Raw genomic sequence first — 15,680 nt, forward strand, 5'->3', positions numbered from 1 at the left:
CCCCGCCCAGGACCGACCTGCATGTTGTGCATGGTCTCCCGCAGCTGGTCCAGCTGGTGGGCCGAGTTGAGGGCTTCCAGGCGGATGTCTGTGAGCTTCATTTCCTTCTCCCACAGCTCTGAGCGCAGCTCGGACACCTCCTTCTTCTCCGGCTCCTCCTCCTCGCTGCCATGGAACAGCCGGGCGTGGGGGGCCGGGGGAGCGGGGCCCCTGGAAGTAGGCGTGGAGCACTGGGCGTTGGACCCTGAGCCCGCGGGCGGCCGTCACTGGCCCCACGGCCTGGGGAGGGGGCTACAGTGGGGGGCGGCCTGGGAACACTTACTCGGGGGCGTCGGTGCCCGCAGAAGACGAGGTGGAGGACTTGATGGAGGGTGAGGCAGTCTCGGTGGACGCGTGCTGCAGTTTGGGGGACGAGGGGGCGGAGGAGTCGGGCGTGGCGATCTCCTCGATGTCAGAATAGGAGGAGGCTGACTTGGGCCCCTTCTTTATACTGAAGGCTTTGTTGAAGGAACTTCGGAGCTAAAACAAAGCAGATTGGGGAGAGAGCTGTGAGGCCAGGCCCTGGAGATGGGGAGGTGGGAGGGGGCTTCTGAGACACGGGCCAGAGGAAGGGATGTGCGGCAGTGAGCACGCCCTCAGGAGGGCTTCTCTGGCCTTGTGACATGAGGGTGGGAGGCTTGCCTAGGGACTCAGGCTGAGTGAGTAAGACTCCCCGCACTGTGGGAACGTCCTGGGTTTTTTCTCCCCCTTGGGGGCTCCCTGCTGTGAAGGGACGGAGGGGACCCCCGGGGCACAGGGTGTACCTCCTGGTGACCCCATCCTGCTTTTTTCAGCAGATCAGCAATTGCTTAGCCTGCAGCCTGGCTCATTTGGGCCTCAGGACCCACCTCTGAGCTGGGCTTATCAGATCAGAGCCTACCCAGCAGACAGGGACAACATGATTCCGTGAATCAAAAGATGGGAGTGAACCAAGCTCCTTTCACTGCCGCCCGCGCTCAGCACATTGCAGGATACAAGTGTTTTCGACCATGTCCACTCAAGTGTGCCAGAATTAAGGGATACTTCCCAGTATTTCCTCCGAGTATGCAGGAGGAACTGGCTTGGTCTTGGGTGCTGACGAGCTGGATGTTAGGGATGCGGGAGGCAAACCAGGGATCTGCCCCGCGCCCGTCACATGCATCCATTCAGCATGCACACACACGCAGGGACACGGAGATGGAGCTGCAGCCGGAGACAGAGTGCGGAGGGCCAAAGCAGACCAGATCGCTGGGACGGCAAGAGCAGAGTGCAAATCTGAGGACTCTTCCCAGGTGTCTCCTGGGGCTCAGGGCAGCTGTGGGTGGTGGTGATGCAGCAGGGGCGTGTCGGGGTCTCTACCAGGAAGGACATAAGGAAGACCCATCTGGCTCGATGGGGGTGTGAGGGGGGAGTGTGTGTGCAGGGTTGTGTCCTCTCTGGGTAGTCAGGGCTCAGTGTCAGAAGTGCAGTTCTCTGTGGAGATGGAGACCTGGGACTAGGACACGAGCCTCCCACTTTTGTCTCGAACCCTTGCGTCTCAGGAGACCGTGTGTGTGTCCACGTGTGAACTGTGACCTCCATCTGCAGGCCCCCCACCCCGCTGAGGTCATGGAGATCCTAAGTGGGAACAGTGCTCTGTGTGAGTCTGTTTCCAACGCAGAACTGCTGGGCAGAGGGACTGTACGGTGCGATGTGGTAAGGGACGCTGGGGTCAAATGATGGAGCAAGACAAACCCAGATTCTGTCCCGAGGGACATCTCAGCACGTCTCCAGTGAGGCCGTGCGTGTAGAAGGCAGCACTCCTCAGATCTGAGCATCTCGAGGGGCTGGTGTGAAACTCGGGGCAATGCCAAGCTATGACTCAAGTTTCAGTAATCACCCTGCTCCCCATGACCGTTGGACAGGCTCTAGGGGACGGAACCTCTCCCTGAACCTCCCGCTTCTGACCGGCATCTGCAGGAAGCACTGCTCTCTGTCCACCAAGATCCCACCTCGATTCCACCTCCAGTGGGCTCCTGCCCCGTATGACACTCTGCCTGCCTCCTGGGACAAGCCGTCTATGAACTCCCAGAGCCTCGCTCACTGAATTAACAAGCATTCTGACACCACTGGATTGTCATCAGTCTTATATAGACTATTTCTGTCTACCTGGCAATTTCCCAGGCTCTTTGAGATCACAGATTCCATGTTTTGGAGAAGGCAATGGGAACCCACTCCAGTACTCTTGCCTGGAAAATCCCATGGATGAAGGAGCCTGGTAGGCTGCAGTCCATGGGGTCACTAAGAGTCAGACACGACTGAGCGACTTCACTTTCACTTTCCACTTTCATGCACTGGAGAAGGAAATGGCAACCCACTCCAGTGTTCTTGCCTGGAGAATCCCATGGACGGAGAAGCCTGGTAGGCTGCAGTCCATGGGGTCGCACAGAGTCGGACACGACTGAAGCGACGCAGCAACAAATTCCATGTTTCCTACCCTCAGACACCCAGCCAGCGTTGGCATAGGGTCCGAGTGGACTTCATGGGTCTGGTGTGTCAGGGTTCGCTGTTTATTTCTGACGTTTATACCCTAATCCCCGAAACCCCTCTGTCAACCCCACGGCTGCTCGGAGGGCTCAGGCTCGGGGGTGATCTGAGGTCCCACCCCTCACCTCTCTCAGGCTCATTTTACTTCAGAGCTAAATCCGCAGGCCGCACCCAAGCTGACCTGGCCTCTGGCGAGCGTGGTAACGCTCACCCCCTTAGAGCCTTCCGTGTGGGGGGTCTAGGGCTTGGTGGAGCGAGGGGCCAGGGCACACTGTCTTGGCAGCCTGATGGGCACTGTCCCGTTTGGCTGCTTTCGTAGCAGGTGGACTTTGGCACCAGGGGAGACGGGAGGGGGCAGCACCCTCCCACTGCCCCAGCCAGACCGCTCCTCTGTCCTCCAGGAGCGGCCGTGGGTCGACATGCAGGGAGGGTTAGGGGCTTGGTGGAGGTGGTCACGGTTAGTTTCATGAGTGGTTGTCTCTGTTTAGGGGGAAGGGGTTGCTCTGGAGAAGGGGAGGGTGTGGCAGAGGCAAAGAGGAACGGGGAGGAATGAGTGTCTTACCTCGTAGACCTGGAAAAAAATAGGGATTTAAGTCAGCATTTTGAAGGAAAAAAAAAAAAAAGAAGCAACACTTAATCACTCATTTCACACAGCGGCCCGTCTGGACTACACCACGCTCTGTGCACAGGCTCACTGGGTGGGGCCAGTGGGTGGGTGTGCCCCTGGGGCTCCCCTTCTCCACATGGGCAGCAGGGGGCATGGCGATGTCGGAAAGGGCACCCCAAGTCAGCTTAAGGTTTTCTGGGAGATACGAACAGCTAGAACATCTCTCTCTGGACCAGTCAAGCAGTGCAACAGTTCCTTTTGGAGTGATCTGGCAAGTTCCACGGATACCTCTCCAGGAGCACCTCAGGTGAGTAGCTCTGTTCATAACATCTCTCCACAGTATGGGAGGGGTGGGCACAGGTAGGCCAGTCCCTCTGAGGACCTCCTGCTGCTGCTGCCCACCAGACATGTGCAGGGCTGCAGGGGGTGGCTGGCGGGGGGAGACCCTGCTCTGGGCGGACACCACCCAGGGCTCCCATCAGACGGGACTCTAGCGTGGCAAGTTTGGGGAGGTCAGCTCCTGTGCTGCAGTGGGGTGGCCCCCCGGTGGCCCACACGGCTCCCCCCAGACCTTCACCTACCCAGCTCTTCTTCTTCTTCTTCTTGGCATCGGCCTCCTTGCCACTGCTGATGCTGGAGTGGCTGGTGATGCTGTTGAGGCTCGAGATGCTGTCGGAGGAGTTCTGCCTCTTGATCCGGAGCTCTGGGGGCCAAGCACAGGGGCGGACACAGACCCAGTGGCTTTAAGGCAACGCTGTGAGGCTGGAGGCCGGGCTTGCTGCAGGAGGAGGGGGAGGAGGAACCCACCTCCTCATCCACATCCTTCACTTGTTGGGAGCATCCTCTCCACAAGCCTTTGTTGGGTGTCAATCATATTTCAACATAAACAAATAAACAAGTAGGAACCGATCCCTGTTCTCAAGAAGCTGCCGCCTAACAGGAGAAAGACCAGCACAGAAACCAGTGCCCTTGGTTCGAGCAGCAGGGATGAGGGGCAGCCCAGGCCTCCACCGTCCCCCAGGCTCTCACTGGCTGCCACCCTTGGGACTTGCTTCAGAAATACTGGCTGCCAATACTGGGAGGAGGCGGGGCGCGCAAGGCCAAGGGCCTTGCATTTAACCCAAACGGGCTTTAATTTCCCTTTTAATCTGATGGGCAGAAAATCTCTTCAGCTTTTGGAAAATGTCTGTAACAGCACCGAAATGCCCTCCTCTCCTACTTCAGGGAAGGAAAGGGTTAATAAAGGAGGCAGCCTTTGAGTGGTGACAGAACAGAAGCTCTTCATGTGGGATGTGGAGAAGCCCCTGCAAAGGCTGCGCGGGGAGCACTGGGGTTTGGGTGCGGGCACAGCGAGGGAGCCGGGCCAGCCGGGTGGGCGAGTCCTGGGTGCCCCTCACAGGACTGTGCCGTGTGCCACAGGTAAGGGGCGGCGGAGTCTAAGCAAAGGCCCCGGGGGATCAGATGTTTTTTATAAATTAATTCAGTTGTTTTTGGCTGTGCTGGCCTTCGCTGCTGCCTGTGGCTCTCTCCAGTCGCGGTGGGCAGGGGCTGCTCTCTAGTCGCAGAGGCTTCTCCCTGTGGTGGCTTCTCTTGTTGCAGAGCGATGGCTTAGTTGCCCCGAGGCATGTGGGATCTTCCCGGGCCTGGGATGGAACCCATGTCCCCTGCATTGGCATGTGGATTCTTAACCACTGAACCACCATGGAAGTTCGAGGATTGGATTTTTAAAACCTTATTTTGAAATCGTTACAGATTCACAGGAAACTGGGGACAAGTGGGCAGGCAGCCCTGTGCAAGGCGCGCGGGCCGGCGAGCTTTTACTGTAAAGGCCAGAGAGCAAACATTTCAGGCTCTGTGGTCGGTTGATCTCTCTTACAACTGCTCAGCAGTGCTGCGTGGTTTTAGAACAGCCACAGACGACACGTGCATTAGTGAGTGTGGCTATGTGCCAGTAAAGCTGTATTTGAAGGCAGGTGGTGAGCCAGATTTGGCCAATGAGCGATGGTCTGCCAACCCCTAGTTTGCATTTTCCTCCAGAACACGTATTGCTTTTGTGACCAATTTAATTTACAATTAGTCAATTATAAAATAAAGTGAAAAGCAGCAAAACAACTGTCATGATACCTGAAGATCCAGTTAGTTGTGAGCCTATCAATTAAAATTTTAAAACATGCTATATAGTACTTTTAAGAGCAAAGGATATGCTTTAGAATCAGTCTTCAGAGAAAAAGTTAGGAAATCTTTTGTGCCTTTAAAATTTCGTGCCATATGCATGTGTTACTATCTATACACCAAATAAAGTTAGGCATCATTGCGTTAAGCATTAGTTCTGTGAAGGCTCCTAGAAATCCTGACCGAGCTGGACCTGGGTCAACAAGAAGGACCACATGGAAGCCAAGGGCACTCCACACAAACGTATCTGAAGAGTCAGGTTACTCGGGAAACCAGAAGCAGCTCAGCGTCCCAGACCTGTCACTAGGAGCCGTGTTTGAGCAAGTTGCCTGTCTTCTCCGGTCTTACTCTGAACTGCAGAGCACACTTTGTAGGGCTGCTGTCTGGACTAGATGAGCTAATGTAAGCAGTGATCAGAGCAGGGCCTGGTGTCCTGCAGATGCTCCTGAAGGCTGGCTGTGTCTGTGGCCAAGTTGGGCAGAGAAGACAGGAGAGGCGACGGGAGACGTGGACACAGCCTGCACCAGCGAGAGGTGGTGCTCCTTTCCTGACGGTTGGATACATTCTCTTTCCCTCTCACTTGCTTTTCTGAAATGTTTCAAACTCACAGAAACACTTAAAACCAAGGCTGACCTCTCCGTTGAGCCCTGAGATCCACTGATCTCTGTCTCACTTGAAGGGGAGCTTCTTTCCCCACAGAGAACCGAACTAAGCATCAAATGGCGTCACACACACGCCTGTGCATGCACACACGTTGTCCAAGTGGAACGTGCTAGCTCTTCAGAGCAGCTTTAGGTTCCCAGCAAGACTGAGAAGGTACAGAGGTGCCCCACTCCCCCCCCCCGGCCCCACGTGTAGGGCCCCCCGATCGGCACCCCCACCGGATGCTACACCTGCGGTAGCCGACGCAGCCACCCAGGCATCTCAGCACCCCCAGGGCCTACGGCCTACACTGGGGTCCACTCAGCGCCACATCCTGGGGGTTCAGACAGACGGACAAGGACCTGTGCCCCCATCACCACGTCCTCCAGAGTGCCGCCATGGCCCTACGGATCCTGTACCCCGGCCTGGCCACCTCTACTCCCCACCCCACCCTCCCACGCCCCGAGTCTCGTCTTTTCCACAGTGTTCTACAGCTGGCGTCACGGAACACGCAGCCTTCCCGCTGGGCTCTGTCACTGAGTAACGGACACTTAATCCGTCGCTGTCATCGTGCGGCCAGATCACTCAGTGCTGAGTGATAGTTCATCGTCTGGCCACCGCACCATTTACTCATACACTTGTCCATGCAGGACAGCTGGGTTGCTTCTGAGTTTTGGCGACTGTGAATAAAGCTGCCGTAAACATCCACGTTTAGGTTTTTGTGGGGACGTGATATTTCTGCTCCTTTGGGGAAATTTCAAGGAGAGTGACTGCTGGGCCGCACCCACTCATTAAAGTGCTATTTTAACAACGGTCTGTGGCAGTCATCTGGGGTCCAAGGAGAGGATCCCTGGTCTCCCTCAGTCCCTTGGGTGGTGGGGGCATGTCCCTGCCACTCCCCTGCTGACTGTCAGAGGACCCTCGCCTTCTAGAAGTTGCCTGGAACATTCTGGGGACACAGAAGCCCTGCAGTAAGTCTCCTTCCAGCCCAGTCCTGCCACTGCCCAAAGGTAGGGGGCCTACCTTTGGGTGTGGCCTCTGAGGCATTGAGGGCCCCTTGAATGACAGCCTGCGCCTCAGAGTTCTTCTTCTTCAGAAAGTCTATGGTTTCCCGTAAGTCCAGCAGCTCAGTGTCCTAGGGAGAAACGGGAGTGGTGTCAGGTGGGAATGGGGCTCCCGCTCTGTGGGCTGGGCCTGACGGGGCGGGCAGGACAGGTGTGTGCCGGGGCAGGGGAGGCCTCACCTTCTCCTCGGCGGTCTCGGCCAGGTGCCGCAGGCGGCAGGTCATGCTCACCAGGCTCTGCTCAAAGGCTGCCACCAGGTTGGCCTGAAAGAGATGGGCATGGGATGCCTCAGGTGCCATGGCGTGGGGGGCGGCTGGGCTGACTCTGGGGGTCTCAGGGAGGACCAGTGCCAACCAGCCTCGTGGCAGCCCTTAAACCTTGCTTCCCACTCTGGCCTGAAGACATGGCCTGGGGCACAGACATCACCATGGTGGGGTGGGTCTCTGGAGGCATCTAGAGGCCCGGCTGTCCCCCGCCCCCGGGAAGCTGTCCCCTCTGGGGCCCTGGCTCTATTCGGTGTCATTCCTTGCCCAGAGCCCGCCACGCCCCAGAACGGCCTGGACTTCTCCCCAGCCCCGCGCCCCAGAGCCTCTGTTCTCGGTTCTCCCTGCTTTTCCCCCGACAGATGCAGCGCAAGGCCCTCGGGGCAATTCCGTGTCTGGCCGCTAGGTGTCAGGCCTGCTCCACGGGAGCGAGGGGTCCCCATGAGGACTTCGAGGCAGGGAGGGGTGAGGGGCCCACAAGGCAGAGAGGAGGGGGTCAGGTGGGGAGGGCAGAGCTCCAGCTCTGCCAGCTAGGGGGCTGGGGAAGTGGGAGCTGAGGCTGCGATCAGAGAGGGCAGGCTCACGGAGGAGAGGGCAGGCTCACGGAGGAGAGGGCAGGCTCACGGAGGAGAAGGCCAGCCTTGGGGGGCGTCTAAGCCAACTGTGACCTGGGGAGGGAGCGGGGGACGCCCCTCGCAGAGCTCTGAGACCTGCGACCCGCTTCCTGTCGCCCGGCGTCTGCCTCCCTGCCCTCAACAAGCCTGGAGGCCTCTCGGATCCAGGGAGCAGGGCCCCCGTGTGCTGGACTCCTGCCTTCCCGGCCCGGGGCCCCTCTTGCTTGGTGTCCACCTTCCTACCCATCTGTGGACACGGGTCCCCTCGCGAGAGGCCTTCAGACCCCAGCTCCTTGGGCCCACCCCAGCCTCTTTGGTCTGGGGCTCCCTCTCCTTGGGGGGTGCTGCTGCCCGCCTCCACATTGTCCCCGCCCACTAGATGGCTCAGATGCCCTTGGCCAGGGCTCAGCTGGGGGCCTAGAGAAAGGCTGGTGAGAGGGAGGGCAAGGTGTCCAGACTGCCCCGTGTGGGCAGCTGGGGAGGCCTGGGAACAGGGCCCAAGGTCTGGAATCAGGACCTGAGGACCTTCCAGAGTGTTGGCGTCGCAGCTCCCACTGAGGGCAGGGCTCCGACCCTCGAGGCCAGGCTGCCTCTGATCCCCAGGAGAGTTGGATCTCTCTCAGCCAGGGGCACGTCCTGCTCTGAGAGTCACCCTCCAAGTCCACAATCCGGGCCCCCCCAGAGAGTGTGGCAGTGACAGGGTGCAGGGTCAACGGGTCAGACGCGCTCCTGCTCTTTGTCCCTGGGGCCCTCAGACAGGGACCCCCCGGGCCTGCGGGTGTGATGGCCTTGGCGGGCGTGGGGCGCGGTCCAAGTAGAGACGGGTCTTGTTTCTCTCACTATTTTGTGTCCCAGCTGCGGGGAAAGGCCTGCCAGGGGCTGCACACAAGCTGGTGAGGAAACACTGACCACTGGGAGCCTGGGGAGGGGAGACAGGGACCCGGGTGTGGGCAGGATGCAGCCGCAGGGATGTGCTGGGGACGCCTGAGCTCTCGGCGCGGTCTCAGTTCCATGGGAGACCCAGGTCGGACAGCTGGGCTCCCCCGGGAGGAAGGCGAGAGAAAAAACCAGCGGAAACTGCAGACACGGCCACTCTGTGCAAACGCTTGGAAGGCTCCGTAGATCCGGCTCAGCTGTTGTTTACAGCTTTTGGGGGAAAATGGCTCTTATGTTCTCTGTTTGCAGCTTGGCCGCTGGGGAGACGCTGCCGTGGCCTTGCTCGGGGCTGCTCTGTTTCTCCCCATCGTGCGGGGTGGAAAAACTGAGGCCACCAGAGACTCGGTCTAAGTCGGCGGACTCTGGCAGGCTGAGGGAAGGGATGAGAAGGCGGGTCCCCAGCAAAGCTCACGTCCTGAGGAGTTGAGGCCACTGTGGCCAGGGGTGGGGGCTGGCTCCTAAAGCCTCACCAGCTGGAGCTCCAGCGCCCAGCCTGGGGCGGTGCAGGACAGGGTGTGAACAGACAGGGCACGCCCCAGGCGGGGCACAGGGCTCCCGGGAACCTCCGTTAATTCTGACCCATGACTAACCACCACTGTCTGAGCAAGGCTGCTTCCTCCTGCACACACAGCCACTGATACAATCCTTTCTCCAGCGAGTTCACAGGCATCACACGGGCACTCGTCCACGCCCGTGAGTTAGGGTGGGGGTGAAGTGGCTGTTTACAAACCCACAGACTTGGGGGAGGAGAAGCCAGCCCCCAGTCCTCCGCGCCCGTGTAACTGAAGCCCAGGGGACACCCGGGGAGACCTTCTCTTCGGATGGACTTGTCCAACTGGGGCTCACACAGCTGCCACCACCCGGGCCCACCTCTGGGCACTCACATTGGCCGAGAGCTGAGAGGTCAAGGTGGCCACTTTCTCCTGGGACGACTCCAGTTCCCTGCGAAGCTTTCGGATTTGCTGTGGAGGGAGAGAGAGGCACACTCACGTTGGCAGAAGGGGTGGGAGGCGTGGGAGGAGGCGGTGCGGGGTGTTAGGAGGCAGAGGCAGAGGTGGGGACCCTACCTCAGACTGCATCCTCTCCTCAGCCTGGAGAAGGAGCCCAGAAGCGGGGGAGAGAGAGGAGGTGGTTACACGGAGGAGAGAGTGCACAGATGCGCAGCGGCAGGAAGCGGGGCGCCAGGCCCTCACAGGCTCAGACCCCAGGCCAGCGTTTAGTCTCCTGCCAGAGCCGCGTCACCCGGGGGCCCAGAGGGAGCTGGCCCGAAGACTGACCTCGTCTCCACCGACCGCAGGACGGCCCAGCCCCGCCAGGAGCTGCCGTCTCCACACACCCAGAGGGTCCCGGACGCTAGGGTTGCCCACCTGCCCTGCCTGGCACAGAACCCAAGACCAGGGCACCCTCTGTGTCGCAGAGCTGCTCAGGGACTGGCTGAGGCCAGAAGGGCCCGCCCAGTGCCCTGACGTTCAGGGGCTCCCACCCGGCCCCCCGCGGCACAGGGTCCAGGGTGCTTACTGAGGAGTATGTGGACGAGGCGCTGGAGGCCAAGGAGAGCACAGAGCCGTGAACTGCAAGAGAGGCAGTGCCAAGGGTTAGCAGAGGGCTCAGGGAGGCGGGGCGGCCAACACAGGGCCCGGCGGCCTGGCCCAGCGAGGACTCCAGGCACGCTCAGAATGGGGCGGCCAGCACAGGGCCCGGCGGCCTGGCCCAGCAAGGACTCCAGGCACGCTCAGAACTGCTCCCCCTCCGAGGGTGGGGGCAGGAGAGGACACGCCCCCGCGGGACTCAGAGTCGCTGCAGCAGAGCTGCTCAGAATGAAACATAATCCTGCCTGCGCCTCCTTTCCTCAGTGGGAGCCTTGTGGATGAGAAACCCCCAAGTGCAAGACACTCATTGTGACCCCGCGATCAGCACGGCAGCCCTACTGAGAGAACTGAATCAAGGCAGCTGCGGGAGCCCCGGGACGAGCGTCCTGAGGTCCCCAGGTCTCCCCGCTGGAAAGCCCAACTCCAGATTTGACCACACACCGGACCGCGGCCCTGAAGCTGGTCTTCGGAATGCTCTGAAAAGAGGATGGAGAAGCCTGCTCTCTGAAGGGCTGGAGCACCAACCCCGCGTCCCTGCCAGCTCCGTGTGGGGTGGTCCTGTCCTCTGACAGGGTGGGGGTGGGGGGGACAGCCACTGCCCTGCCCACCCCCAGAGGCCCTGGCCCCGAGACCCTTCAAGGCCTGGGAGGAAGTGCGGAGATGGCCCGGGGGGATGTTCTGTGAGTCAGACACTGTGAGGGGCGGTGGAGGCGGGCGGGCCAGAGGACCGGTGGAGCAGGGATGAGCGTGAACCGCGCGGGCGTGAGGTCTCACCGTCGTCCGCAGGGTCTCGGAAGGATCCTGACCGGATCATCCCCTTGGGTCTCTCGGCCAGGGACAGGGTGCTCCCCGTTTGGGAGCCGCTGTACAGCTCGAAGGCCGTCTCGTGGGCGGGGATGCTGTTGGAGCGGGTGATTCTCGGCGTGGTGGCCGCGGTGGGGCTCACTGGAAGGACAGAGTGGGGCAGGCGTGGGGAGAGGCGATGGGGGGTCGGGAGAAGAGGCAGGGGCGTCAGCCTCGGTCCCAGGGCGCGGGGGGCAGAGGTGGAGGGGAGGAGGTCAGGAGAGGAGGAAGGCGTGTGTGCTGGGCTGGGTGTGGGGAGCAAGGCCTGGGGGGGCCCTGTGTCTGAACCAAGGGTTCAGAGCGCGGCCTGTGTGAAAGCCCGCCTGCCCTGGAGACAGGGCTGGGGGTCAGGCTGGGGGCCTGGCAGCTCTTCCAAAGCCTTTACCTCGCTCGGATGTGCCGATGAAAACGGGGCCCCGTGCTTCCCTAACACACAAAGGGTGGCCTGAGAGTTCAGAGCAAGACCCAGATCTGAGCGACGAGGAGAGTCAGCAAGGGGAGCCCCCAGTGGACACGCCGCTCTGGGTGGACCTCTGGGACACGGCGGCGCCTGGCCTCAGCCTGGCCTGGGGGTCAGAGCCCCGAGCACTTCAGAGGGCTGTGTAGCCAGCCTCTCGGCCTGCCCGCCCGGGGGGCTCCACAAAGACCCGGGCGGAAGACCTCAGCTCCCTCGGGGCCCCTCAGCCGTGAGGTGACTGACGACCACAGCTTGGCCGGCCCCTCAGTGGGCGGCCCCTCTCCTATGTGGTCCCCGCTCTCCCATCAAGAGCCCTGCGGGGACTGGTTGACCTCTCCTCAGCCGGCTTCCCTCCTGCGGCAAGACGATCCCACCCTGGTCTGCTCAGAGGCCGGGTCGCCTGCAGGTGCGTCCCAGGACCTCGGGCTGGGCCAGCTGCCTTCCTGCAGAGGCTGGCAGAGGAGGAAGCCGCAGGCCGGGCCGGGCGCCATCCCTGAGGGCCCCTGGCAGTCAGCTTCCAGGAGCCAGTGCCGTGAGCCCTGCCTGCGCCCCACCTGTCTCCAACCAGCCGCCCCCTGTGCTTACAAGCTTTCCCTTGCCCTCAAAGGCCAGAAGCGTGTGGCCAGCACGGGCTCACTCGGCCCTGCTCCCGGGGCAAGCCCAGCCCCGGTGGGGGCAGACCCCCTGCGCCCAGATGGTGCCCCTCCAGCCCCCCAGCAGCCTGGCACCGAGGGTGGCACACGGCGTGGGGGGCAGCTGCCTTCGGGCTTGAAGCACCGGTTTCTGCTCTTGGCCGCGGTTCACGGCCTTTCCAACACTCAGACTGCTGATGCTGCACCAGCTACACCGTGTCCCGGGGCCGCCTCTCAGCTCCAGGTCGCGGCGCGCTTGGCCTTCAGGCTCACACAGCATGGGTGAATGCAGGCTCCGCGACCCAGTCCGCACAGGTGGACTCAGCGTGAGGCGGAAGCCGAGGCCCCCCGCCCTGCCCCCTGGGCGCACGGCGGTCCCCGTGGTGCTGACCAATGTTGGTGAGCTGGCCCTTGGCGCTCAGGGACATGGACAGCGCGGGTGGCGACGGCAGCTCCGACTGGTCGTCCGACTCGGGCAGCCCTGCCGCGGCGTGGGAGCGCCGCCGCTCCTTGGCCTCTTCCTGGGATGGCAGCTGGTACCTGAGGGCGGCAGGAGATGGCATGGCTGGGCGTCAGCCACCGGGGCTGGGGGCGGGCGGCGGCAGGAGCAGCCAGGCCGCCCTCAGGGGCAGTGGGAGCAGCGTCTGCCCCCCAGCGAGAGGGGCTGGGGGTCCGGGTGTCCCTGCACGGCTCCCCAAGGCAGGGCCGAGGCGACAGAGCAGGTGCCAGGGCGCCCTCCCTGAGGCTCGGGACACAGCCCGGGGCTCCAGGCACGGGCTGCAGGGCCTGCTGCTGGGGGCAGAGCGACCCAAGGCCTGGGCCAGCACAGGCCAGCATGAGGTCCCGCGTGGAGACTCTCCCTCGTCACCAGAGCAGTGCCCGGCTCCCAGTGGCGCTCGGGCAGGGTGAGCCTGGGAGTGGGCCCCAGAGGAGGCGGGGGGTGGCACGCACGGCCGGGGCTGGCGCAAGCACGGTGGCTCACTCAGGCCAGGAGCCCCACGAGCAGGAAAGAAAATACACATGAGGTAAGTTACCTGAGCCCCTTCTTGGGGAGAGTGTTCCGATCCCGCTGATTACTGTGGGGGAAGAAAGAAAGCTTGTGGGTTCAGAGTTCAGGACCAGAGGCTTGACAGACACGAGACAGGGCCCCGGGCATCGCTGTGAGCCCCTTGGTTCCACAAGCACAGGGCAGGATGGCCCTGGCACCCCTCACGGTCTGAGAGATAGTTCCGAGATGCTCCATGTTTTTCCCCGATGAGCTTTGTTTTTTGACCAGGGATTGAACCCACGCTCTTGGCAGTGAAAGCGTGGAGTGTAACCACTGGACCAGCAGGGAACTCTCTCTGACTTGCTTTTCAGAGATCACATTAGGGGGACATCCCTGGCAGTCCGGGGGTCTCTCTACACTCCCAGTGTGGGGAGCCCAGGTTCAGTTCCTGACCAGGGGGCAAAGGTCCTGCCCGCTGCAGAGCATGGCCAACGTAAGTAAATAAATACAGATAACTGTTCTCATAAGATGATACAATGGGACATGGAAAGCAGCATCTGACATTACAGGAGTGACTTAGGGCCAGGAAGGAGAAGCTTCAGTTGACAGGTGAAACCCTCCAGAAGGTCCTGGAGAAGTCCGCCAGCATCTAAGGCCTGGCTTCCCATACGGGAGGTGAGAATCGGGATCAAAAGACAGAAACGAAAACCTGTTCATCCACAGTTCGAGGGGCAGACAGTCTTAACCACACAGACGCTGAAGCTCACAGAGTGGGAAGCTGACTTGGCTGCCTACCTGTCCAGCTGCCCGGCTCTGGGGCTTCCGCTCCAGGCCAGCTCCTCAGCGTCCTCTGCGGTGGGGGCGGTGGGGGGAGTGGGGCCGCCGGGGGCAGGGGTGCTGCTGGGGAAGGCGCCTGGCAGGCTCATGGGCATCTGCAGGGACTCCATGCTCCGGTGCAGCCCCGAGAGCTTGGGGTACATGCGGGGCTCCTTGGGGACGCCGAAGCTGCTCATGAGCTCCAGGCCCTGCGAGAAGCTAGCCGAGTTGATGTTGAGGATGGGGGCTGGGCTGGGGGTGAAGCAGGAGGCGAGGGGGCCCCCGGCGGCCGGGCCCGGAGTGTGCAGGTCCGCGGCCTTGGGCGCATGGGCGTCGCTGGACGCCGGCAGGTCCAGGCTGTTGGAGTTGACCTTGTCGAGGTTGGCGAGGGACGGCGGCTTGATGAAGCTCTTGGCTGCAGCCCTGGGGAAGCGAAGACAAGACAAACGTGTGGGCTCCAGGGTTAGGGAGGCAACGGGCAGCTGGGACCTGGGCCAAATCCTCGTCCTCTTCAGCGCTCTGGGGCTCTGAGCGCCCCTGAGACCAAGGAGGACCCTGACCTGGCATGGCGGCACAGGCCACGGTGGGCGGGGTGGGCACACACACAGGATGTACCTGAGTGGGGTGGGGGGCAGCTCTGCCAGCTTGGGGGCCGGGGCATGGCCCGCCTGGCTCCGGGGCGTGCTCTCAGGGGAGCCGACGCTCTTCAGGGACAGGCTGTCGGGGCCCAGCGCCTCGGCCTTGGCCTTGGCCTTCTCCTTCTCGCGATCCGTCTGGTTGACGGGGGCAGGGGCGGCCCGCCCGCCAGCCACTTTGGAGGGCTCCTTCAGCCTGGAGGGCGCCAGGCCCGCTGGCTTGCCACTGAGGAGGCTGGGGTCGATGCTGCTGCTCACGGGCCGGGGGCCGCCACGCCCGCCGGTCACGCTCATGGAGCTGGACTTAGCCGGCCGCGGCAGGCTGCGGTACTGGATGTTGGAGCGGGCGCCCGGGGCCAGGAACCCGGGCTCTGTGCTGTTGGGCACGTCCAGGCTCGTCTTGCGCCCATTTGCCGGCTTCACGGGGATGCCTGAGGACTTCTGGGCCTTGCCAAGCGTGGCCGAGCCCCCGGTCTGCACGACGGTAGCCGTGCCCGTGGCAGGAGGGGGCTTCTTGTAGCCGAAGGACCCTGACGTGGACGGGCGTGCGATGCCTGAGGGAGGCTTCTTGGCGTCGCCCAGGCGGTCGCGGCCGGCATCCGAGGAGGAGCGTTGCAGGCCCGCGCTCTTCACAGCCAACTTGGCCTTGTCGGCGGCCTTGCCCTCGGGTTTGCCTGTGGAGGGCGGGCGCTGTGAGCAGGGGAGGGCCAGCGTCTGCCCCCTGGGAGGAGGGGCACAGTGGGGTGGAGGGCCTAACTAGGGGCGATCGGGGACCCACGGGCCGAGGACCCTTCTGGGCAGGCCTCACGTCCAGCTGTTCAATTTCTCTTGTTTTTTGGTGTTTTCCGCTCCCAGGCTAGGAGGTCCCAGTTTGGTTG

At 62.1% G+C, this 15,680-nt stretch overlaps 1 protein-coding gene across 4 annotated transcripts in view; it reads right to left on the minus strand.

Moving 5' to 3' along the window:
* NAV1 (neuron navigator 1) overlaps positions 1–15,680 on the minus strand; it is a 142,546-nt gene that overhangs the window by 13,310 nt on the left and 113,556 nt on the right. For 2 of the 4 annotated variants that reach the window (XM_027565903.1, XM_027565899.1), the window contains 14 exons: positions 14,783–15,476; positions 14,147–14,590; positions 13,398–13,439; positions 12,755–12,903; positions 11,206–11,376; positions 10,361–10,413; positions 9,910–9,933; positions 9,727–9,804; positions 7,209–7,292; positions 6,989–7,100; positions 3,733–3,854; positions 3,107–3,115; positions 323–519; positions 18–210 (listed from right to left, as the gene is read on the minus strand). In XM_027565903.1, coding sequence (XP_027421704.1) covers positions 18–210; positions 323–519; positions 3,107–3,115; positions 3,733–3,854; positions 6,989–7,100; positions 7,209–7,292; positions 9,727–9,804; positions 9,910–9,933; positions 10,361–10,413; positions 11,206–11,376; positions 12,755–12,903; positions 13,398–13,439; positions 14,147–14,590; positions 14,783–15,476 — 2,372 coding nt within the window. The remainder of the gene's footprint in view (positions 1–17; positions 211–322; positions 520–3,106; positions 3,116–3,732; positions 3,855–6,988; positions 7,101–7,208; positions 7,293–9,726; positions 9,805–9,909; positions 9,934–10,360; positions 10,414–11,205; positions 11,377–12,754; positions 12,904–13,397; positions 13,440–14,146; positions 14,591–14,782; positions 15,477–15,680) is intronic. The other 2 variants (XM_027565901.1, XM_027565900.1) reach the window with 2 other exon arrangements.

Source organism: Bos indicus x Bos taurus, chromosome 16, assembly GCF_003369695.1.
Source record: "Bos indicus x Bos taurus breed Angus x Brahman F1 hybrid chromosome 16, Bos_hybrid_MaternalHap_v2.0, whole genome shotgun sequence".
NCBI lineage: Eukaryota > Metazoa > Chordata > Mammalia > Artiodactyla > Bovidae > Bos > Bos indicus x Bos taurus.